Source organism: Atractosteus spatula, chromosome 21 (assembly GCF_055471065.1).
Source record: "Atractosteus spatula isolate fAtrSpa1 chromosome 21, fAtrSpa1.hap1, whole genome shotgun sequence".
In the NCBI taxonomy this organism is placed as follows: Eukaryota; Metazoa; Chordata; class Actinopteri; order Semionotiformes; family Lepisosteidae; genus Atractosteus; species Atractosteus spatula.
The window spans coordinates 12,198,943-12,225,000 of record NC_142726.1 but is presented as its reverse complement, the minus strand read 5'-3'; the positions used below and the strand labels follow the sequence as shown (position 1 = coordinate 12,225,000).

General features: G+C 36.8%; 2 protein-coding genes across 2 annotated transcripts in view; both read right to left on the bottom strand.

Annotated features, from left to right (window-relative positions):
* uri1 (URI1 prefoldin like chaperone) overlaps positions 1-11,994 on the bottom strand; it is a 27,220-nt gene extending 15,226 nt beyond the window's left edge. Inside the window, exons 1-3 of the mRNA XM_088938962.1 lie at positions 11,621-11,994; positions 2,707-2,741; positions 419-497 (exon numbers count right to left, since the gene is read on the bottom strand). Coding sequence (XP_088795088.1) covers positions 419-497; positions 2,707-2,741; positions 11,621-11,692 — 186 coding nt within the window. The 5' untranslated portion in view covers positions 11,693-11,994. The remainder of the gene's footprint in view (positions 1-418; positions 498-2,706; positions 2,742-11,620) is intronic.
* Positions 11,995-19,529: 7,535 nt separating this feature from the next.
* ccne1 (cyclin E1) lies at positions 19,530-25,446 on the bottom strand. The gene is made up of 12 exons (XM_088938805.1): positions 25,246-25,446; positions 24,672-24,724; positions 24,435-24,528; positions 24,287-24,349; positions 23,643-23,809; positions 23,413-23,548; positions 22,823-22,969; positions 22,583-22,678; positions 22,099-22,233; positions 21,211-21,322; positions 20,502-20,659; positions 19,530-20,186 (listed from the first exon to the last, which is right to left on the bottom strand). Exons 2-12 carry the CDS (start codon positions 24,683-24,685, stop codon positions 20,070-20,072), a joined length of 1,239 nt encoding a protein of 412 aa, XP_088794931.1. The 5' UTR covers positions 24,686-24,724; positions 25,246-25,446; the 3' UTR covers positions 19,530-20,069.
* Between the last annotated feature and the right edge of the window lie 612 nt (positions 25,447-26,058).

Sequence of the window (26,058 nt, the reverse complement as noted above, 5' to 3'; positions counted from 1 at the left end):
GATGACCCAAAGGCATTTTTTAAAAACGCACATAGAGTAATATATATTTCTTTGATGTTCAGCATATTTTAATCTTCAGCGGCATTGTTAAAGATTAATTTAAAAACAGATTAACTGTTTTTACGGTTAGAGCACAAAAAGTTTAATTTTTTGGGGACTAGTGATGAACACACAAAGTTTCTCTAGTAAACAGAAATGATAACTAATAAGTAGTTCATGTAGGTACCTGTCTTAGCATGTTTACGCTGCAAAGAAACAAGTAAAGGTTTATTCTATGCTTTTCAGCATGGAATAAACCTTTACTTGTTCACGATAACGAATAAGCTGCAACACTTTTTACTTCCAAAAATTCAAGCAAAATGGGCATTCACACGTCTGAAAAAAAATTAAGCAAAATCATGTACTGGTGCTGACTTACCATGATATCATATGACAGTTTGTCAGGCAATGAACTGAGCCTTTCCTGAAGAGCCTCATAGTCACAATCTACCTTATTCCTGTTAAATAAAAAGTTGACAAAAGTCTTTAAGCAAAACGGTTTACTTTAAAGTGAAAAGTAAAACGTCTAAGCGTAACACTTTTCTTCCCACTTCAAAACTGTTTTGCCAAAGGCTAAAGGTACATCAGAACTAGCAAGGGGTCTCTAAAGCTTTTATTTATTAAGCAAATATAAATAACCAAAAGTTTTTAATTATGTCCACTGAGCTTTTTGTTCCTTTGTTTCCTTTATATTTCTATAAAACAGTAATGAGTGAAGCCAAGAGAAACCTAGAAAACAGGTGCTACTCATTACTTGTACAGTGATGTATATGTATGGCAATTAAATTAAATTAAATGGAATAAAATAGAACTCTGAAAAATTACATATGGCAAGATCACCTCTTAAAAACAAGTTTCTGACATAAACCCGACCCCCGATCCGACCAATGGTTCCTTACTCTGATCCTGGGGGACTACCATGTCCTCTGTTTTTGTTCTAACCAAGTTCTTAATTACAGGCTAGTGAATTTTCAAGTAATGATTATTTAAGTAATGGCAAATTCTTACATTTACTTTCAACTCCAAAAAATATGAACAGAATATGTATTGGTGACCACTTTATGAGTTCAAGAAAGACTATCAGAGTGGCACAGAGTAACAGTGGTTAGCACTGCTACCTAATAGCACTGGGGCCCTGGGTCCAATTCCCTGGGTATAGTTTGTATGTTCTCTATGTGTTCATCCAGGTGCTCTGGATTCCTCCTACAGCACATAGACATACCTGTAGGTTAACTGGCTTCTGTAAGATTAGCCCTGATATAAGTGTGTGTATATGTGATGGACTGGTTTTTTGTCAAGGTTGTATCCTGCCTATATCCAATGACTCTGTACTGGATAAAGCAGTTTAGAGAATAGATGGACAGATGAAGAAACACCATGATACAGACTAGTTATCCCAGGTGTAACCACACTGTTCGAAAGAGGAAAAACAGGGCCAACCTAGTGATTTAACCAGTAAAGGTGCTCCCTGTGTACAGGCTGAGCTCTGCAATCGTGGGTACATGCTGTGTGACTGGGATTTCCCAGCAGTAGCGCATAACTGGCTGGGCACCCTCTAAGGGTAGAGTGGAATTAGAACAGGGCTCTCTTGGGTTTTGGAGACACAGTGACCCCTACTTTCTGAGCACTTGCAGTGCCCTTGACCTCTCTTCTCCCTAAACCTCCAAGTACAGGAATACGTTTCTCGTGACACTTTAAAAGAAAAATGGCTCAAAGGCAGGCAGGTCAGAGGACTCTGCCTACACTTCTTCATTCTTCTTCAACACGCTATGTTGCAAATGGGGTGGGTGGAGCCAAAAATAACTGCCGATTCTACATTCTTGAAAAAGAAAAAAAAACAATAGTAAGGAGAATTATTCTGAATTCTGGGATATATTATTTCCATAAGGCACTGTTCATTACAAACTGATCACCTGTTAAAAGATATTTAGACAGAAATAAGAGAGCAAACAAGTTTATCAGAGACTGCATAAAGTTCTGATTGATGAAATGGAATATTTATAAACTGACAACTGGATAACAAGCAGAAAAAGGAATCAGTTAGCAATAGTAATAATTAACTCAGGTGGAATGAAAACCAGTGGACACAGAGGTCCCCCAGGGCCAGAGTTAGGAAACACTGCCTCCGGTATCCTTAAGATAGACGAGAACACTGAGTCAGAGGGTTACAAAATAACCAACATGCTTGATCAGTCTTAGCTGTGCTCCATGACACAAAGTGATTTACATAACCTACCTAAAAATGATACTGAAATAGGCTGAAACAGAGAGGGAATAAACTGCACGAATTATGAAGAGATGCAGACAATGCAAGCATTGAAACTACATTTTAATTTACTACATTTTCCTTCAATTTAAAGTGCTGGGATCAGCAAGTTAATATGGATGTTATCCATTTGAAGGTACTGCAAAGATAAATGCAATAGTGGCTTGTAGCAGTCACATTTCTTGCAAAAGAACACAGACAATTTGCAGTGCTCTTTAGCGTAATTCAATTTTACCACTTTATACCTTATATCACCCAGGCAATTTTTATGCACAATCACATTAGAAAACATCTACATCAACTTCTTAAGATTTAAGATGCAGACTGATAAAAAGTAGCTCAAAATCATTTCAAAAAACATTCTCATGCTCAGATGGTCAAACAAAATACATCACACTCACCAGTGCCGAATTTGGTCTTGGCAGCCACTGACCATCTGTTATTAAAAAAATACAAACACCTTTTGAAACTGTCACAACAAAGCGTATGGGACAATGTATAAGAAAACAGTGACTCTTCTGAACAACTCCCAACCATGGTGTTTAAGAGCTGAATTTCAGAAATTGAAACATGCAGACACAACTAAAACAAAAAAAAAACACTAACAGATTTATTTTTAAAAAATGTTTGTGTCATATGTTAGATACAGAACTCTTCATATACTTAATGTATACATGTACATATCTAATGTATATATATAAAATCTAGTAGCAAAAAGATTTAGAACTCCAAATGAAGGTTAATAGCTTCCTACATTTAATATACAATGTCTATAATTATGTGCAAGGCTTCATGATAGTTTGACAGGTAAATCAAGAATCTAATCTCTTCAGATCTTGAAAATGGACGTGGACCCAGTAACTTTACAGGAAGCAAAATAAACAGGTGCAATAGAAGAGCAGCTTGCATAACAGTCTGAGTTCTATCTTCAGCTCTTGGCTTAACAGAACCCAAAATCTCTAGAGAATAATTTCAAAGGGCCTTTTTTCTTACAAGAGCAGCCTTTAAAATGGACCACTGACAACAACATAATCCATATCTACTATATTGCTTTTCATAACAGAAAAGCAGTTGATGACATTCCCTATTGTCCAGGATCTGGTATACTTGGTTGACAGAAATTATATTTAATACTGACAGTATAAACATTTCTTAACATATAGAGATATGTTATGAGACCTTAATTATAGTTATTCTGCACATATCTTGAACAATGGAATTCATACATAAGCCGTAATCTATGTACTAGAACATCCTTTGCTTCTCAACAGACTGTGTTAATGATCAAACTGCAAAATAGAGAGCAACCAGTTATTGAAATGGCAGCATTTTAACACACGACCCTTGAGACTTAAGCATGTGGTATCTGGCCTGATCACAGTCACCGAATGCGATTATACACAATCACAGAACGAAGATTATAAATCTTTTAAACACTCTGATCATGTAACACATCTGGACCACATCATTCTTGTTAAAGCTGATAATGAAATAGAGAAGTCATTATACTTCTCAGACATTCTATATCACAATAAAGAAGAGTAAGGAGATTGATTACAAGTGCTGTGTCAAAATACAGCCTACAATTTCTGAAAACAAACCTACAAAGTAAGCTTATATACAGGTAGGCTTATTAGTTTCTCTGCACCAACTCATCATAATGGTAACCTTTCTAGTACAAACATGCATACCACAGACTGCCCTGTGATGTTTACTGTGAGCAACAAGTGTGGAAATCTTAAATGAAATTTATGTTCATACTGTGAAAGGAAGAGTCACAAATAAACTCCCAATTTTAGCCCACCTTCAATTTACAAGTGTTTTATTTATTAATGGAATAGTGGGTCAGATCAAATTTAACATATAGCTTTATGTGTCACATTTCTGGATGGATTTCAAATCAATACCAGTCACTAATGTGCCAAGGGCTTCAATTCATATTTAAAAACAAAAACAGAATTGTGTGTCCGTGTCAATTTTTCAAAGTAATGTACAATTTAACACAGCCGCTCTATTCACTGTAAAAAGTGCAATTACACAAAACTAATTAAGTTGAGGTGGAAGCAGGTTTAACTTTGGAGGATGTAAGTGATAAAAAGAATATCTCCTCCCGCATTTCTAATAGGAAATACGTAAAGCTAAAAAAACTAATAAATGAAGCATTTCTCAATAGTGATACACAACACCCACTACAGATCTGTTCCTTGTTGTGCAAAACAAATATTTTTCTTAGTCAAACAGCATCCCTATAAAGACAATGGATATTTTACTTGAACAACAAATTAAAAAATATTGTAAGTTTAACAAATTGCACTACAATTTAGAAGTTGGCTACATAAATTATGTGATTTATAGACATCAGACAGTATTTAATACAAGCAATAACATAGCCTATTGAAATTAAATGTTATCATCTCAAATATCAAATTTATCACAAATTATTAGAACTGTAACTTAAAAGATTAAGAATACAAATAAAAGCACTATCTGCCAGAGTATACTCCAGAACATTTCTGTACAATCAGAATAGCTTATGTATTGTTAACACCATTAAATGTTCTGCAATTTAACCACTCACACAGCTTCTATTACATTCGACGTGATGATTCTATTCTGTAAAAATAAAAGCATCTGAAGTTGAGGATTGCATCATGCTTTCTGCTGTCATCTATTAACCTTAAACATGGGTAAATTTCTTTAACTCAATGCCAGCTGAATTAATAATTAAATTAGAATTAAGCTTTTGTAAATTTAAATATGCCCCTCTAAACAATTGAGTAATTAACAAAAATACAAATGTAAACAATTTTGTGTTCACAAGAGTGCACAGACCATTTATTCTTTAAAATCTACATCGTGAATTTTGGTTTCAACATTGACATGCAGCACGATTTTTGTTAAATCAATTGCAGCTATTTATTACTGGTTTTAATCTTGCACCGTGCACTAAAATGACAAAAAAGCAGACAAAATGCTATGAGTATACTAAGCAAAAAACATGAATGCAAATTAGAATCAATTCTTTGAATGTAAAGAGGATTTCCCTGTCTATCTAAAAAAGTGGTTAAGGTAATAAAAAAGGAACCTTAAATCATGGTGGAACATGTATGGCAGTCATGGCAGACTCTTTCCGCCTTCTGTTTTAACAAAATGAGAGAACCTGATAAGTATCATTAGAAAAAGTCATTTAAAAAGGGTTGAAGTGCCATCATCAATGCAGGGATGCCATGGCAACTTAGTTAGCCCAGCATGAAAGACATGATTAAGAAAACGAGCAATCCCATTGGTAAAGAAGGTCGTATGATCAGAATTGATCGATGAATTTTCCTTCTTTTCAAGGTATATGGCACCGTTTAATTCCAGCTGCACCTGTACAGTACTGTATTTCAACCACAACAAAAGTATACAGTTAAACGTACACCATTACTGACAAGTCCACTAAATATCACATTGAGAACTGACATTAAAAACATTTTCATTTAGAACAATAAGAAAGTATACAGCTTCATATATCCAAGTAGCCTATCAACAGTATTTTAGAGTGCAATCATTGAATAAACAAAGCAAAATCCACAAATGAGGTCTTTAGAGCTTCACCTTTTGTGTCACTTTTTGTGACTAATAGCTTTTTTTGCAATGCCTTTTTTAAATTCTGTGCCAAAGAACTACGAGAGAGCTACCTCAATCAAGATTGTTACATGGACCACTTACGGAAGGAAAGTGAAAAGTATCAGATTTTGAAATGGCAATAAAATGCCTAAATAATTTTGGAACAACAGGCAAAATGCTTTTGAGCTACAGTATTAAAAATACCTGGTTGAAGAAGATCATATGAAAACAAATTTAAATAAAGCATTACATAGAAGCATGCATACATTTTTCACACTTCAGGAAGAATAATGATGACCTTACAAAAACAATACAGGTCAAAACATCCATCCATCCATAATCCGTTACAATAACCTACATTCCTAATTTATCTGCTTTTTCTGGGTTTACTTACATATATTATATCATATTATAATATTATTTAATATTATAATATATATTTGTAATTATAATATATTATGATTTTGATATTACATTACAAAAGACTCATAAAACTTTATCAACTAGACACATCTGTATTATTCTGTATTGTTCTTGTGTCAGTCAGTTTTGTTGAGAGAAAAGGCTATCCTTTATAAAACCATTTTATCAGAGGATATTCAACAAATTGGTTATCTCAGAAGTAATGTGTCCATGGTAATATAAAACCTATCTAATGCACTTGGAATAAGTTTCAAGACTTCAGATGTTGCAGTAACAGAACACAAGGTTCCACATTTATCGTTGCAGTGTCAGCAAGTTAACACTTTGTTTAAATTCTGTATGCAGTGCAAACAAAAAGTCACAAGGTAATCACCATGGTATTCGCTTTTTAATTTTAGGATGGTTCCAATCACGTGAGTCGCCAATCCACTCACATTATAAAGTTAGCTTACTAACAACATGCACTAATCAATCCCATGAAAGCAATCTGTCAGGAAATCTTTAGGTTTAAGAAACACTATTAGAATAAGGATGAGATGCATTTGTGGGGCAAGGTGGTGAGTCTTAAGAATAGCTGTCTTTATGCATCTCTTATGTCAATAAGGATTAGGTGCAAGCTTTTATCTTTTGTACCACAGACCAGACAGCCATTTTAAAGAAGAATAATGGATTTTGTTTTTTTTTTAATAACAATAAAAAGGATTCTATATAAATACAGCCAAATCCTAAACCATACAGATTTCATAACCGTATGTTCAATACGTGATTTAATCTGTCTTGCTGAAATTTACTGAATGGAATCCAGGACACACAGTAATCAAAGGTAAATTTTATAGAACATTCTAAAATGCATGGGGTCCATAAATGTCCACCTAGAGCAAGTCTCATTCACTGAAATACACATAGTCTTCATCTTGAAATAGGTAAACAGAATCCATCTGGAAATGATGGATATCTATAATTCTATCAAGTGCAGTTTGGTAATAGATGTTTGAGACCTAATATTCATAAACAATACAGTATGCAGTGAATGGCAGAAACTATACAGTAAGTGATACTTAAAAAAAATCCTCTTAAAGCACAATCTGTCATGCACATGACAGCTACCAGCTGAATGACCTCTTACTTTTAAGACATACACTTTATATTTTAAAATTTGAAAACTGTACAAAAAATATGAAAAAAAAATACTTTTAACTTGACACTCTCGATCACAGCATGCTCTTTAGAGAATATCACAGGTACATTAAAAAGAAATTTTACTAGAAATAAAATCACTTAAGATTGTTTTACAAAGCTACAAAAATAAATCAGCCTTACACAGCTTTTTTTTTTACAGTATGCACCCAAGAAAAATAAAAAAAAAGATCAGACAATGTAATATTTAACTCAGTACTTAAAAAAATGACGTTCACCATACAGAACCATAGACCGGTATTAAGGAGTTTAAATGCACACACACATTACTTTTCATCATTCTTAAGATGGAACCCAGTTCCATTCATCCACTAAATACCACAGCCTGTATGTTTTACAAGCTGGACAGTGCTTTCCACTGGAGGTCAACAAAAGATCTGCAAGTACTGTGTCTAAATACCACTTTGTTAAACAGGACAGAGGCATTAATTAATGCACTGATAGTTGTCACTGTCGAGAAGCATACATTAAAATCAATGGTTAATAAATTCAAAACACACAACAAACTCAGAGGGGATATGAAAATAGTATTGTGCTCCCTTGGAAGCAGCCCCAGAGCGGGTCCTCCTACCAATGAGGCGGCCACTCTGATGCCTAATGGAAAGTACCCGATGCCAGCTGTGTGCCTGTGAATAAAATCACTTTAATTAAAGGAATTACAATAGAAAGAGGTGGGGGTTATGCGAAACAAACTGAACGGAAATGGCCCCAGCATTGGCAAGCACTTCTTAGAAAACAAACCTTAAAGGAATATTACGCATTTTCCTCATCTTGAGGTAGTTTCAAATAGCTTTGAGCAAATCCTTTCAAACATTTTTTAAAATACAGTTTAGTACCACTACTAAAAACAATATATTTTGAAGCAAAGATGGGAGCTCAGATGTTCAAAAGATCAATTTTGTGTCCATTTTCTATTGATGTTAACAATAGAAACTTAAAACCTAAACCCAATTCAAACCTAGAAACAAAAGACTTCAATATTTGGGACAAGTGTGTCCAATAAACTGCATTATGTATGTGCGGGTCTCCATATATATTTTACAAAGAACACCTTTCATGGTTATATCTTTTTTCAACATAATTTTATACATTTATACTCAACATAGAAATACATTTTTAAACAAATCCAGTTTAAGACAGTCAGACATTTTTTTTTAAATGTTGCATAGGTAAAGACTTCTAGAAGAAAACAATAATTCTAAGAAACTAACCTAGGAACCTTATCCACTCAGTTTTACAATGACTACACTTCTTTCAGCATTAAAAATTGTATATTTCAATTTTTTAGAAGGAAAACAGGCATGAACCAAAATTATTTAAAGTCTGGTTATTTTAGGGTGTACTCTTTAAATCTGAATTATGCCAACTGTAAATAAGACATAATATCAGACCACTTTCATTTACCTTGAATTTTGTGCAGTTACAATGTGCTTAGGACGACCTCTGGCTCTACTGCCAAACGTAATTCTACAGTCCTGTAATTAATGTGTTAAACCACAAGAGGGTAGTATGTACAAAGTTATTTTTCACTAGACTATCAGCTTCCACTATAAACAGAAGAATCTTGATAGTTCATCGTTCTCAAATGAATACTGGAATAAACTTTAAACACTTACTAATAAGAAAATGTGAAAGTTAAGATAAAAAAATACTTAGGGTCAGGGTAAGTCAGAAAATTGTTGCATTCTTCAGAAAAAGAAATAAAACTCAATGTAAAACTGCAGCATAAGATCATTAAAGCAAAATACTACTTTATCATGGCACATTTGGATCAAAATACATTAGAAAAAAACATTTTCTAATTACCACTGAAGACTTAAAATAATTTTTAAAAAGTCCATTGCTTCTCTCTATTGTCTATATAAATGAATTGTTTTTAAACAAATTAAAGAGATCTAACTGGATAATGTTTAACATTAAACTTTTTTTTCCCCCACTTTCATCTTTCGCAGGTAATGCTTGAATTCTGCACAGCTTAATCCTGGAATGTTGAACGTTACTGAAAAGCAGTGTGCAGTTGTGCAAACAGTCACATCACATATTAGGACCACAGTAAAAAGCAGAATTTTTGCATTGTGAAGGTACAGTGTGAAAGAACATATCTATAAAATAATAAAAATAAACTTAATTTTATATAGCACCTTTAAAGGTGGCTTCTCAAAGCACTTTACAGAATGAGAACAACAATAAATAAAAAGAATACACAAGATAAAACACAATTACAATATACAGAGGAGACCGTGGATGGTGGTATTAAGAAAAGCAGAGGGGTGAAGAATGGAACCAGTTAAGTAAAGGCTCTTCTAAAGAAGAAGGTTTTGAGTCTGGATTTGAAGGTAAAAGAAACATCTGGACTAAAATCATTTCATAGCTTGCTTACTTGCCTGGTGTTAAGTGGCAGATTGACAGAGAATACTAGTCATTTAAAATAATCCATCTAACTGGTATGAAAACTTTTTAGGCCCTTGTCAACAGTACAATATTAAGTGTTCATCTGCATCAATCTAGGATTTTATTTTCAAAACCCAGAATTCAATTAATCAAGAAATATATAAAAGACCATTATGGTGCCATTTATACATAAAGCTTGCTGAGCCACAACTTGTAGTAAAGCGCCAAGCAAAGGCAAAAGGCCTTAGGAACTACAGCACAGTAAAGGAGTAGAGACAGCACACACTGCCTCTCAATTGGACACTGTTTCACATGCAATTGCTTACAATAAGCCACAGAGGGAGACAATTCCTCATGGACGGTATATAAGTGGTACTAAGCAGGATTAGTTTTTATTATAATAGGTCACAAAAAAAGAAGCAGTTGCATAGTCTTCTGTTGTCACATAACTTAACCAACATAACAGATTTATTAGGTAAAGCCGCATTAGGGTAATTATTGCTTTTTACAGAAAATCTTAAACTAATAAAATATTGAAATGTATACACTACAGCCACACTGGAACTGTGTGTTTACAAGTAGTAATGTCTCCCATATGCGAAATTACAGTAGCTGGCAAACATAAACAAGATGATACAATGTAGAACTAGTCCCCCAGGATTAACAGTCAGATCAGTGCACAGTTTTCTAGTGCTTCATAATGCTGTCTTCACATACCAGCCGCAGTGCCCAATTCAGTGACAATTTGTACTCCTGAAAGTTTGGAGGTTGTTTCAAGATTTGTTAGTGACTTGCTGGGATGGTAACTGATTCACATCTTTTAAAAACTGGAGGCTTCAGGGTGAAAATCTGTCTTAAATGGGGCACTGTTCATCACAGACCATCGTCAGAAAAGGGGCTGGACGAGGGGGGAGTTGTACTACTGTAATTACGAATTCATGATACTGAAGACTTTAAAACATGACACGCTGATGCAATGCATTAAATTGGATTGATGTTATTCGAGAGAACACTGCACGGTGATAATACTGAACTTCCGCTAAATTTACATTTCTCCTATGCTAAAAAAAAACAGATTTCTAAGCATTAAGAGGAACTAACGGTGCAGAAACAAACGGCTAGCGAGTACAAACAAAGGCGTCTGCATTTTATAGAATATTTTTTAATGAAGTGTAGTTTCTACGATGATGTTTGCGCAGTTAGGCCTAACTTTCTTTCAGCTGAACCTCCGTGATTTATATTTTTTATCTACCACAGCACCTCAATAACCCTTCAGAAATCGCTTCCATTTCCCACGTGATTTCACTACACATTTCCCGAGTTCGTCTGCTATTCAGACCAGTCTAGTTTCTTATTAAAACACCTGTGAGTTGAATTTTTGAATCTATACTAAAAGAGAGAAGGGGCAGGAAGACACACGCAGTGATATACGTAAACAAGATGCAACACGTGATAAGGAAGTTTCGAGAACACAGTGCAAACTTTCACTTATCATTTTCCCCAGAAATTTTCAAAGTGCACATAGAATACCCCATTCAGAACATTATTTGCATGACACACAATTACTGCAATGTAAGCTTTTAAAAATACACAACCATAAAACAGGACAGAGGTCACATTGTCCAACAGGACCGCGTGGATGCATCCCATTTTAAAACCCACGGGTATTCCGTTTGGTGTTTTCGCTTGTTTTACCTTTTTATGTTCTTCTCGAAGTCTGGATACTTCTGTCGGGAGGACGTTTTCCCTTTTATTTTTGTCAGCCATCTTCCCATGGGTTTTTTTATATAAATGTGCGTGAGTTTTTAAGAATCTCAAATGCAACTCTCAAGGGTTGTGAGTCCTAAAGAAATGTTTATGAATACAATTGCAGGAATTTCTCAGGCCCTCTGGTCTCCTTTTATTCATCAATGGAGCAGCGGTTGTTATCCAAGACTTCGGGAGTGAAACCATTTCACACTCGCATTTTACTGTTTCACCGTTTTTCAGAAATTGCAACTGATCTGTTATTCCCCCAGAAGCTCAGCAACGCCTTTCAGCCTGCGCCATGTTCCTACTGGTGTACTCTGGGTAAAGGCTCCGAATCACAACAAAGCTGGGGTGCGTAGAACCGAGCAGATCGCTTACCTCGTTGCTATATGAATCATTGGCTAATTTCCCTGTATGTATGGTCACATGCGAATTATTGTAACCATAATCAAGGCGGCGTATTATTCAGTAGTTATAATGTGCATAACGAATAGGCATATCATTTGTGCGTTTATGTCGTGCGTGAAGGAAAAAAAAAAGCGATTAGAGTACATCCGTCGAGAGAATTAACCTAGAGCTTTCATATTTTACTTCAACTATAATTTCCGAGATGACACGATAAACAAACAGGTCAACACCCATCCACAGTAGGCTGTTTTGTTCATTTAACATTGTTTAATTTAACTTATATTGTTTTCTATTATATCAGTCAAAACCCGTTGCATTTTCCCATCCTGCCCTAAGGGTATGAAATTTCCTTGATTTTATTTTCAAGGCAAGAATACGTCCAAAGCTATACAAATGTAAAATCTGTATGATTTGCAGAATTGCATTTTCCATTTCTTAATGGACTGGCAATCACTGGATGTACAAGGTCGTTATTTTCAGGCCAGTGATGCACCATGCCGCTGGCGTAACACCATTTCAAATATTTTGGGGTTTGCCTTTTTCCAGAGCCACTGCTTAGCACTCCAGTATCTTTAGGTTGCTCAACAGCTGTGGCTGTCATAGGGAACTGTGGAACATGACTGATAGCTATAGAGATGCAAGAGAATTATGCTATGCAAATGATTTACCAGTTGGACGCAAGAGGGGAATTAGAAAAAAATAAAGAACCATCGGTCTGCAAAGCTACCATATCCTCTTACCAGGATTATAGAATAATTAAATGAATGGGTATTATTTTTAAAACGTAGCACAGCATTAGGCGTAAACACAAAAAATGAACAATATAATTTAATGACTGGGAGCTCTGAGTGCAGTGTTGGCAAGTGTTGTGATATGTGAGTGTTAAACTGGCATGCGCTGCAATCTGTGGTTATCAGATACATGATCTAAAAAAGCACTGGTATGCCAAGGTTAAGGCTTGTCACATAGCCCATGCACAGCTGTGTAAAGTAATATTCTGATAGGCAAATGGAGAAAAACTCCAATGAATGTGTAAATATCCTATCAATAGGGGATAACTCCACCCTAGGGAAACAGCACAGAACCAACTTCGAGTTTAATCCCTGACCCGGCCTCACTTATCTAAACCCATTAAAATAATGCAGATGGACATGAATTGGAGCGGGAACAAGAAATTATTCAGCTGCAGAGATGCGAGACAAATTAAAAGACAAAACACAGACAATCTGCTAAAAGTGTGCGCCTAATAGGAAGGAAATGATAAGGATTTCAGGAAGTTCCTTGCATGGCTTTCATCTCTCTGAGCAGCAGGCACTGCCAACTGCATCACAACACCAGGAGTCTTCTGCTCAATATTGCAGCATACAATTACTTTTGAACATTTGGCCAAAACTAAACATTTTGTTGAATTGTTGCAGGAAGCCACACAGTCTCCCATTCCAGCTGTGTAAAAGCAATAATTCGAACCTTAAGCATTCAAGATGCATAAGAGTGTCACATATGTTTCTTAGAGGTTCGAACATTCAGAACGGCAGTACTTAATCTATGTTATTAAATTACTACCTGACAGATTGGCCAGAGAAGAGTTTTTGAAGTTAATTTGGGTAAATACAGTAAGTGAACAAATGCTTAATTAGCCCTTGCAAAGGAGGAGTCAGTTTCAAAGTCTCTCTTTGGCTGCTAAATTTGAATAGTGTGACATCCATACAGTATGTCACCCCATATGATCTAGTGTTTAGTATTGATAGTTTCAGGCAGCTGGGTGTAGTGTAGGAATGGGCTCATAAGTGGACAGCTGGGAGTTTAAATCCTGGTTGGGAACACTTGCTTAAGATACTTCACTCGTGTTGTTTCAGTGCTGTAATAATGGGTACAAATGTAAGTTGCTTTGGATAAAAGTGTCAGTCAAATAAATTAATACTAATAGTTCAAAGAATCACAACAAAACCAAGGTGTGTCGACCAAGGTAGATAGCTTGCCTAGTTCCAACATGAATCTTTTGATAATTTCTCTGTATATTTTTGAGACATGCGAATTATTGTTGTGCCATGGAATACTTTACAGATAATCACCCATTTAAAATCCAGTACAATGCTGAATTTTAATTCTGCACCCATACACATGTCAAATGAAAGGGGCAGGTTTGAAGATGGCACTTTGTCATGTTTTGAGGAGAATTTGTGATTTTAATGGCTCTTCGTTTTACATGGATAAACATAGGTGATAATTACTATTTTTTTTCTGGCTGACACTTTTCTCCAAAGCATTTACATCCCTTTATACAACTAGGGATTTTAGTTTAGGAATTTGGGTGAAGTGCATTGCACAAGGATACAACGACAGTATCTAAGCGGAATTTGAACCCACAAAGTGGATGCATGATTTGATTCAACTAACTATCCCTTAATCGTACAAATGTATTTACTTTTTTTAAAAAGTTTACAAATTATATACTTTAAAAACATCCAATTGATAGCGTCAGTTTATTATAAAAGCTTAAGGTGAAAAGTACCACTAAGAAAGAGAATAAAACCCCAGTATCTTGCGCTGTATGAAGTAAAGCGACCTGTGGACTTTGTTCCGGTGTATTTCCTGTATTGTAGAGCTGTAGTAACCAATAAAAAAATACCCGACCAAGTACGACAGCAATTTCAAGGTAAATGTTCCAGAACAGCAGGAACAATCTTTTGGGCAGCGAAGTATAGGCGGCCAGAAAACATTGAGTAAGGTCATTGTCGCCTCATTCAACTTTTAACATGAACATACCGTACCTTATAACACAAGCAAAAGTTACAAGCGTGAGGAGGTCTTTCTGGCCATTTGGCTGGTTTGTTTTGTCATTCAAGAGAAGATCTCAACAAAGTCGTTTCTTCAAACACGTTAGGGTGTCAGCTTCAACAACATGACTGGGTAGTTTGTTCCTGAATGCAACAACGTTTGATGATTTTATATCAACGTGAGAGATTTGTGGGATATTTAAGTACTAGCTTTTTGCTGTATATTGAAAATGGATGATTGCATTCTTGGCACTTCAAGTTTATTTGCACAATAGCATCTCGCATATACTGTGTACTGTCAATGCATATTTTCGTATGATTCTAAAGTGTAATAGCTTAAATAAGCCTTAGCATCAATTTTAAACTTAAATTTCAAGTATTGTTAAATCATTTGTAAAGATAAGTTTTAAACCACTGATTTAGGAATGCATTATTACTGTTTTGGATAAAAATGCCTTAGAATACAAACGCCTTGCTTTTTAAATCGTTTGTTTGTTTTTTTGGTCACCGGATTAAACGCTACTGAGTTGCACGTATTTCTGAATTTTGAGCTGTATAAAGGGAGTGATCCTATCATTAGCACCGCCTTGGTGCTGCCTTCTCCGGGCGTGGAATCGGACAGGGGTGTGTTCTGCGTGGTCACGTGTGTAAACAATGTCACGCTGCCTGTAGCCACGTGTTTGGGGTGAACTCTGGGGCATTTAACAAGCACACCGACTTCTAAAAGACTCGGTTGTTTTGCTTTCGCTGAATATTTGTGATTAGCACAACATTACAAACTTATTCAGAGTAATTGTGTTTTTACAAAAAGTGAAAATTGGCGTTCTGATTAAAATGTGTAAGGTATTCCCGCAAATGCAATGGTTTTCTAAAAAACAAAACCCATATGTACAGTATATTTAAAATGTAATTACTTTTATTCATTCCTTTATTTGTTTCAACGGAAGTGTTTACCTTTTCTGCAGTTTGTAGTGATGTGTTTAGCGCACAATGCAACCAGGCTTCTGCTGATGCATTTGTATAGTATTATTACGTGTAAATATCACTGATAATAGGAATGCATTCCAGAAATTTGAATTACATACAAATGTTGAGTAGTTAATCATTAGCTAGTTAAATCTTGAGTAAAAAGACTAAAATGAATTTAGTCTAAAACAAGGTGATAACAGTTAATGTGTTGATGGGATTAATCACTTTAATATAATCACCAGCATTATTTAATCTCCCAGCATAAAAATGTCATACCCATCATTTATTGTGGGTTTAGAATTCAGTGTAGAGAAAGTTTCATTTAGATTTTTGTATAAAATGGTTTCTGATCCAACAATTTCTTACTTTATCTACAATTAAACACTTGGTATATAGCTCTTTTATTTATGTTGGGGTTATTCTTTCAATAATTATTGTTTGATTGCTTTAAACAGTTTTATGGAAGTTAGTGAAAAGATGTTAAAGGATGAAATTGGTAGAATGTGGGTGTCCCACAGTAAGGGAAGATGTTCTTATCTGTAAAAAACCTTTATCTAGATATCTAACTAAAAGCTCAGGCTGGTGTTGACCTGATCAGTTTTACTAGACACAGGGTGAGCACAAACAAGAGATGTAACCATTGTGTGAAGAGTTGTCTTTCTTTCTCAGTGGTCATACAATTCAGGGAGGGATTTTTCATTGCATATTCATGTCAGTATATTTTTAATTTTGTACTAAGCCACATGATACACTGCTATTGTCATCTAATGTGCATTTGTTGTATTTGTCAGAGCAAAAGATCTTCTTGAAGACATCAGCGAAGACAAAGCAAATTTACCTGTACTGTATTTTGTTGAAATTCACTAGTTGGAATTTGAGGCTTTCACACCTACCCTCCTGTAGCACAGCTGGGAGATTGAAGAAAACACCCACTTAAGAACAAAAGAGTCAGTCTAGATACATAAAATGTAGGAGCTTCTTCCGCAGAGGAACATTTAAATATTTTTAGGAGCCATGCAACAAATATCGAAGAAAAAAAATGAAATTATGGTATCAGTTTTTGATTTTTGATTAGTTGAAAATTAAATACGGAATGCATATTGCATGTTAGGTTTAATTTCACCTTGTACTTACTAATGTCCCTGTCCAAGCTGGTATTAATGTACAGTACATCAGTAAAGGAAACTAAAATCCTTTATAGTTTTGATGTAACACTAGATTATATTTACCATAACACTATGAGAATCATGGCTTGAGATGTTGATCAAACTAGAACTACATTGCTCTTGAGCAATCTGTATCTCAGAGCAATCGCTGTTAACTTTTATTAATGCATTTTGCAGTTGCTTTTATCCAAATAACTTACATTTATACAGCTGAATCACTAATGAAGCAATCTGAATTAAATAACTTATTCAAAGGTACAACAGCAGTGCAACACATTAACTTTGAGCCCAGTACTTTCCTGTTGCAAGGACAGAACCCTGAACACACCACACTGCTGCCTTAGCAGTTACGGAGATGACTAAAAATGCACATATTTAAGTTACTTTAGGACATAAGCATGTATATTAGTAATATATGCAACTACCCATAATTCAAGTGATAGAAATGGACTTCAATTATGCTCTTAACAAATAGAAAAAATGAGAAACGGGGCACTCTTGCTGGAATTCACATTTTTTAATAGTCAAAGCCTAAATATATTTCATATTTATAGTCATGTGGAAAAACTGAAACCAACTTACAGCTATTAAGATAGAAAAGGAAATTGCACCACGGTATAAAATGGCTATTTCAGAATTTTGTAGCTGACTCTTTTGTCTGGCTATATTCAGGTGATTTGCATAGCAGTTGTTGGGTCTTCATTTGATCAGGTGTAGCTAATGGTGGCTGGTTGTGCTCCAGCCCAATGGGCACCTGCTGCTGCCAGCACAGTCTGCGCAGAGAACAAAGGAGCTATTGAACACACAACAGCTGTCATGCTGCTGCTGCCTGACTGGGGCCTCACAGCTCCAGGAGCAGGGCTGACGGGGGAGCCTCCTCACACTGATAGGCGAATAGGCTGCTTAAAAGACATTGTGCTGCATAATTTCAGCATTGAATTAAATAGAGTGATGTGGAAAGACTTTAAACCCGTAATATATATTATCAGCAACAACATTAAGCACTGTAATATTCCAGTATATAAATATATGATTTACTTTAAAAGTTTGGTTATCACTCACATTATTTTCAGGTATTGTGGTACTCTTGACACATACAGAAAAATTCATTGCAATTAAATATGCAATTTGACAATAACTGCTCATCATATTGTAATCATGAAACAATTACCATCCATGTGGCTCTGTCATTAATTTCTGGAATATTGCAAAATGAAAAACCTTAAAATCCTCAAACTTCCTTTATTCCTTACAAGGCTATGCAGTATTTGAAATATTGAGAAACGGAAGAAATCAATTAAAAATATTCGCAATCATTTGAAAAACACCTTAGCTGAAAGCTGATGGCAGCTTGTAAACGGCAGAATTGCAGCGACAAAATGTAGGAGCTAGCCAAATTATGAAACGGCTGTGTTAGCCAAAGTTTAATGTAATGAATTACCCTTGTCTCAACAGCATCTGTTAAGGAAATCATACTTACTTGCATGCCGGGAGCCTTATAAATATGCACATCTTTAAGGCACGCAACTGGTGACATCTAGTGGATCACTGTAATGTTTGTGTTATCTGAGAACCTACAGCATCCAGAGGGCACTGTGTTATAGACAGCCATTATAGAGGAGAAAATACACCATTTTAATTCCCATCGCAGGTCATATTTTAAAGCTTTTCTATACTTTCCTGTATTTCTATATCAACTTAAATTTACATTAAGAAAATATACTTTAATTATCTAGATACCTTTTGTGCATCTTCAAGAAGCTTGAAATAAACACTTCATGAAATGTACAGGGCCACTTTAGTTGTGGAACAGGCAAAGGTTAATTCCACATTAAAAAGTATGAAAGAAAGTAAATTATCCAGTTAGGCTAGGGAGCTGAGGAAGGCTCTACTTTTGCTTTTTCAGAATGGATCCAACTTCATTTATTGCAGCCCAAACTTTGGCATAGCTCCACATACAACCTCTACTTTAATTATATACCACTTAAAAAAATATTTTTCTTGGTCTGTAATGATGCCACTTTCTACATCAGAACCATTTTCTCTAAAAACCAGAAATTAAAATACTCTGGTAGAGGTACCTGCCCATTTCCACAGAAGCTCATGTTTCGTACATATCGTTATATAAAAAGAAAAACTAATGGGAATCCAATGAAAGGCTTCAGGATGACAACATTGACCAAGGAAAATAAAAGGGCTGAAGGGAATGCAGACTACTCTACATTCAAGATGACAAGACTACCATGCCATTGTTAGAAAGTGCAAGAGCATTATCAGTGGGAGGCCAGTACATGAAACCTTCCCCTTCCTTATCAATCTTCAGCTACCAGCCCCAGTGAGCTGGGGAGGCGAGAGAGAGAGAGAGTGCAGTGCCTTCACTGTGTAATGAAGATAACCGTATTCATGCAGTGCAAAACCCTGACCTTCTCCATTCCCATATTTGCAGTAACTTTAAGATGTTTTGGCATTGAAGTCATAAAGTCCAGAAGATGAGAAATATAGGAGTGTCACAATGAACAAATCAAATTCAAAGAGTTCACAATATAAAACTGTCTGAGACAGCACCTTTATTTAAAAGTGATATACAAGGTAGCAGCATTTCATTGTTAAAACATTTTGGTAAACCGATACTCTGAAAAATTACAAATAAGAGGCATAATACCTTACAATTTCAATGCATTTTGCTTATCAAGCTGGTTTTTCCTCTGGTCCCCTTAATGGCACATTTGGTCCCAATGGACCCGATCAAGCAGTGAAAAACAGTATGGGCCATGCAAAAAAAGTCTCAATCACCGAACGGTCCAAGTCCCACCTTCTCTAGCAGCAATCAGAGCAAGAAGTGTAGCTCTAAATATGTCAGGTGGTTAACCTGGTACCAAGTCCATTAAAATGCCGATTTTAAAAATTCCACTTGAGACTAAAAAGGGCCTTGTAACTTCACACACAAACCTGTGCCCATGCTCAAGCAGACATTAAAATGAGTTTTTCAGTAATGCCTGAATTCATTACATCTCTCCAGGAACGTTGCTCAGTTAATTTATCTTCCTCATTCATCAACTTAAGATCCTTGATGACTCAGGATTCAGAAACCCCTGACTTCTCACTGCTTGGAGGTGGCGTAAGAACACTCAAAGGCACTGGAGACCGCTGGTTCTGCTCCAAACCCACAGCCTCGTAAGCATACGCTTTCTCCTGAAAATGAGAAAGGTAAAATCGAAGTAAGTGGGCTGTCTTTAAGAAAAAATACATTGTTAGATGTTTATACCACTGTTTAAGTCAAGTTTAATAACTTATACAATTCTTTTCAAGTTTCATAATACAATTCTTTCACATAAGGTTTTGTACATGTGATTTTTTCAAACACCAATGTGACAATATACATTAGAGTGCAGCAAAACTGAAAAAAGCAGATAATCCAATGGTGGGTTTTAGCAATGTCTGGTCTGAAGATTTGTAGGTCTGCAACTATTAGTATGTATTTGTGAAAACATTTCTGTGGGAGCTTACCAGCCACTCCAGCAAAGCAGCATGTGTCTGGATGTTGTGCATGTCATCTGCTGCTATTCCTTTGAACTTCTTCAGTTCTGAGCTGCCCACTTCCCTAATGGACATAGCAAAGGGAACCATCCATTTCACACACTGCTCGAGGTCTTGCAACTGGTAACCTACAAGGAAAAAAGAACGTAATTAACCCATAAGCCACCCATTTTTAATAAGCACTTGGTCCCAATGCATGGCTGTGATGAGCCTAACCCGGCAGACAAAGGTTGTGAGGCAAGATACACCCAAGACAGAATGCCAGTCTTTGACAGAGCACAAATAAACCATGCGGAGCTGTGCTCTGTCCCTGCCAGAATTGGAATATTGTCTTTCAGAAGCTCTGAACACACACTGTCCCACACCCTAGACAGTGGTGAACTATTACACCAAAAGACAAGATGTTCCGTGATAGGAGAATTCTAATCTACTTTTCATGAAACTGATGTTACATCTGTGAATGCTTAGTGCACCATTTCATATACATACACAACCTTGACAGCATTGTAAGAGGAAATCAGAGCAAAAACCACCTAGCCAGAGGGATAATGTGCAAAATTCCACATAACAGGAGCACCAGGCCAGAATAAGACCCAGGACCCAAGAGGTGTAGTAGTAAATACTGTGGCCTCCCACCCTGTGAGCACATTTATTCAGCAAATAAGTTCAGTTTCTGTACCTGAAACCTTCTGCACTAGTTCAACTGAAGAGAAGTGAAACAAGGCAGATGCAGCCAGCACCCCATACGAGAACTCCAGGCATCGGACATCCAGTGCACACAGGTCCAACAGCTAAAAAACAAAAGAAGGGAAAATCTTGGCAAAAGAAATCAAGGCAAGTTTTTCCTCCTTTTACTTGGGAGTATGAAAAACAATTCATCTGATGTTAAAGCTGGAAACAAATTCCATTCATTCCAACTCAGCCAGTGGCAGGTGACGAGGTACATTCCGGTAGGTCACAATATTATATTAAATCCTCCAAGACTGAGGAATCAAGCCTGAAGAAGTCTACTGGTTCGTTTTCACCAGCCCCGAGGGCACAGGTGGAAACGAGTTTACAACCAAGAGCAGGAGCCATGTAGCACAAAGGGCTGTAGAAGTACTGAAAAAGCTACCCATCCGCATTGTTGCGGCCGATACCGTGGCTTCTTTCAAGAAACGGCTGGATGAAATCCTTCAATTAACTCTCAAACAGTCTACATGTGCTGAATGACCACCTCTCATTTGGATCCTTTTAAATTTATGGTAACAAATTTGAATCACAAAAGATGGATCCTTCTCCTGAGCACCCAACATGAGCACAGGGAGTACTGCCCATGCTAATGTCACTGATGTACCTGTATTACAGTTCTCCCTTAATGGACAGTTAACAGAGAAAGGCATCATATACTCATGATCACGTGGGAAAAAGTATTTTATGAACCTCAGACCTCCTCTTTGTAAATGGGTGCAAATGTTGCTTTAAAACCAAGAACTAGATTATGAAAATAGAGCAAAGCACAAATGACCCCCCCACACCCATACTAGAAAGTGGGGAGGGTTTTTCATACCTATATTTAAAATCTTACCTCTGCAATTTGTACAAATGTTGTTTGGGGATATTGTGGAATTAACATCTCGCTGCTTTCCTTTAAATATGCTACTTGCATATATATGTTGAGCCAGGACATGGCTGTCAAAGGGCTCAAACTCCACTTCAGCTCCTGAAAAACGAAGTACCAGTAAGTGTGAGAACAAACTACCTTTCAAATATTCTTTAAAAAAAAGGCAATGCAAAAAGTGACTATTCAAGAGGATAGCATTAATCTAAGAGTGTTAATTTTTGCTTATTTTCCTCCTCTCGAGGAAAGAAAAGGGCTCTGGAGTGGCTTTATCAGAACACAAAAGATGAATGGCCCCAACAGGTGGGCACGTCAGAAAAGAATATCTGCAGGCCCTAATTCTCCACGTGCGTGCAATACAGGTGCTGCCAGAAAAACTGGGACTTGCTATCATTTTAAATTGAGTGGCTGTTTATTAAATATGCAATGAAAATTCTTACAGCTCAAGTACCTTCATTATAATCAGCTCCATATCCAGAATTTCATCCTCTGTACAAGCGCCATCAGTAACGTAGGCAAACTGGTGCAGTTTAGGAGGGTAGATTTCCTACAGGGAAAGTTGAAAAGAAAAATAAATCACAGGCTTTTCGTAACCACTGCAAATCATTAGACGTCACCATGAGAAGGATGTGTGAAGACAGAAAAAGATGTACAAGAGCACAAACTACAAAATGCCAACATAAAAAATTACCTCCAGCTTTGCGGCAATAAACAGTGAGGAAATGCCAATAAGTTGCAGTCTTGTTTTTACAACGTTCATCTGTGTTGCCATAAAACGGTCAAAGAAGTCTTGTGCCAAGTAAAAGGTCTCTCTGTGTAGCTTGTATACCTCACATACCTGTAGAATGAGGGAAGACAAAAGTTAAATACCTCTATTTTCACTTAGGCTTAGTCAAGAACTCAAAAGCCCAATTCACATCTATCCTTTGTATGATCTCACATCAACTGTTTAAAAAAAAGCTAGTCAATCTAAGGGCTAGATAAGGTCCAGAACTATAATCGCATCATGATACCTGATAATAGTAATCTCTGAAGACAACACATTTCACCTCATTACTCCCCACCCAAGTTAATAGGCAGCAGCAGTTATGGTTCTGGACTTGTAACTGGATGGTTGTGGGTTTAAATACCAGGTGAGAAACTGCAGTTGTAACACTGAGCAAGGTATGTCACCTCTATTACTTCAGTAAAACTTGCAGCTGTATGAACAAAAGCAAGTGCAGGCACTTTGGATATTCAATGCAAGGACTTTAAAACGTAAAGAAAAATCAATGTATTCACCTCCATTAGCCAATCAAGAAGTATGGCTCTCATTTTTGGTTGCAAGTGTGGATGCCTCTCCATAAAGCGATTGTCACGCACATATACTTTGTCTTTCTGTAGAAGGTTATTCCAAACGTCATCTTTGTTAGCCCAGCTAAATAGAAAAAAAATAAGAATTGTCCAATTACTACACACAAAATATTTACAAACAAAACTACACAAAAAAGAACTACAGGATGGAGACGCACCAGAGGACAGGGAGAGGGGAGGATCTTGTAGGAGTGATGAAGATATTTTTAAACATATATTGTGCACAGCCGACATCATTCAATGCAACTGGTTCATCTACTTCTTTGTCAGGTGTGCAAATCAGCCTGCATGGACTTGTGCAACCTGTGGCAGGATTCCAACTAGTCTGAGGAGAGAAAAGAAAAAAAGGCAGATCAATAAGTGAAAAAAGAATACAATACTCAAACCCCCTTTAGCCTGATGTTTCTTTTAACTAAGCAAGGAGAAATGCCGACTTTGCACAGCTCTCATCTGACATTGACAAGGAATGGAGGGACACGTTTATCTTCAGGACTTATGCATGTTCTTTTTGGAGGGGGGACATGGGAGAAGAGCTGAATGAACATCAGAATTAATACTAACCACCTCTGAAAAAAAGTGTACATTTCACAATGCAGCACTTAATAAAAGTGCAATAAAGAACACCCTTGAAATGATTTCACCTTGGGATTATATCAAAAAGGGCTATAAAGAACTTAAACTTTAAGACAAATTTCTTTAAAAAAAAGACTACATTTTGAAACAAATCAGTAAAAAATAATGTATGCTAACCTGGGCCTAATACCAATGTACCCAACACATAAAATGACTATGCATACAGTACCTGGATGTCATACTGTTTCTTGTTTGTCATTTCGATGACTTCTTCATCTGGATCCTGCAAATGCTGATAAAGAAAAAAAAAACAAGCTTAGATCAGTCTTAACATCACTAAATGAAACGCAGAGATCTCTGGGTGCAGTTCCACTTACAATTGCAACGTCTGCCTTCCTTTTCCTGGAACGCGTTGTGCTCCTTTCTTTGGTCACTTCATCGTTTGCCTCCGTCTGCAGCCCGGTCTTCAGGCTGAGAAATAATTAAAATAATATTTCTATACCAATGCATTACATTTTAATCCATATCGACTGTTGGAACACTGCTCCCTATATCATTAGTACATAGACGTTTTAATCGTTGTATAATAATGCCCAAAACAAATAAAATCTTACTTTTTTCTTGGCATTATATCCTTTGGGGAATTCGTTAAGCCGAGAATGCCACTCTGAAAAGACAAAATTGGTTAAAATGGAATATAAAATGTTCTGAAACTTACTCCCAACCCCCCACAAAACCTCATTCACAAAAGCTCAGACGCCAAGTTTCTTTAGCGCGGGGAATGGAAGAGGGGCACAACGTTTAGGTAACAAGAACAAATCGATATAACTACGCAATGGTTACATTTTTACACACATCGAAAGCTGAAAAATCATATTTTGAATCCTGAAAGATCGGATGGCTTACAGTAATTGTAAAAAGTATAAAAATACTCTTGATTCCGTGGTCGCTTGGCTCAACCAGACATAAAATGGCCGAGCTATTTAGGAAATCCCTCGTTTTTAAAAACGCGGTCTCTATCCTTTTTTAACAAGCTACACTCAATTTTCACCGCTATATGTACAATATACAACCTCAAGCTTCGGAACGTCCACTTTAGATCAGCTGTTACGAAAAATACAACTTCTAAAAACAAACTTTAAAAAGCTCTGTACCGGTGCTATCGACTTCCCATGATTCAGTTCTTACCTTAAAGATGCCCCCTTCTGAATTTGGGTATTTAAAGTAAATTAATTGGGGGGAAAAAAGAATCCAACTATTGCTCTCAGTTCATTGAGAAACGCTAATCATTTTTCGTGGCGTTTCATCGAAGTGGTTTAATTCTGGCCCTTTGTTTTTAGGCTACCCGCTTCAGACGTGTTCCTCTTGGGTAGCTGCCTGTCCTGAGCTGGCGCGATGCGTTTTGCGCCTGAGCTTATAAGCTGCTGCTCTCGCCTGTCTGCCGGGAGAAGGGGGTGGCTGAGCGGGTCATTTAAAAACCTGGCGCGCAACGCCGACCCCGCCACCTGGCACAGCCTGTACCCTCGTCCGCCGCGGTCCGGCTCTCTGACGTCGAGCCGCAAAAAATACTCAAGCCTCGAACCCCATCAATGGATTAGGCGAGCTGCGTTTATTTTTATGATTTATTTCGCCGGCAAAAATGAAAAGGGGCGGGATGGGATGAGGGGGGTGGGCGGGGACCGCTCCTGGCGGGGTGGAGTCCCGATGCGGAACTGGGGGAAAGCGCCGCATGGCTCGGCGCGGCAAGATGTAAACAAATCGAGCCAGCTTCGAAAATACACGGAGGTCTGTGGAGCTGGATGCGGGGTGTGATCTGTTTCGGGCCCCCTTGTTGTCTCTGTTCGATCGTCTGGGTTGTCATGACGGAGAGAGGGAGAATTAGGCCAAAGACTGGGGGGAGTCTTGTGTGCCGCGCAGTGGGTGCAAGCCAAGTGACGATGGATTAGGTGGCGCCCTTACTGTATTTGACCGCTCGATAAAACAACACTACTGTATATCTAA

Coding starts and splice junctions, on each gene's coding strand:
- ccne1 (XM_088938805.1), bottom strand. Junction 22,679..22,822: donor TTATTGCCGCAAAGCTGGAG/GTAATTTTTTAT, acceptor CTTTCCCTGTAG/GAAATCTACCCTCCTAAACT. Junction 22,234..22,582: donor TGGAGCTGATTATAATGAAG/GTACTTGAGCTG, acceptor TTCGTTTTTCAG/GAGCTGAAGTGGAGTTTGAG.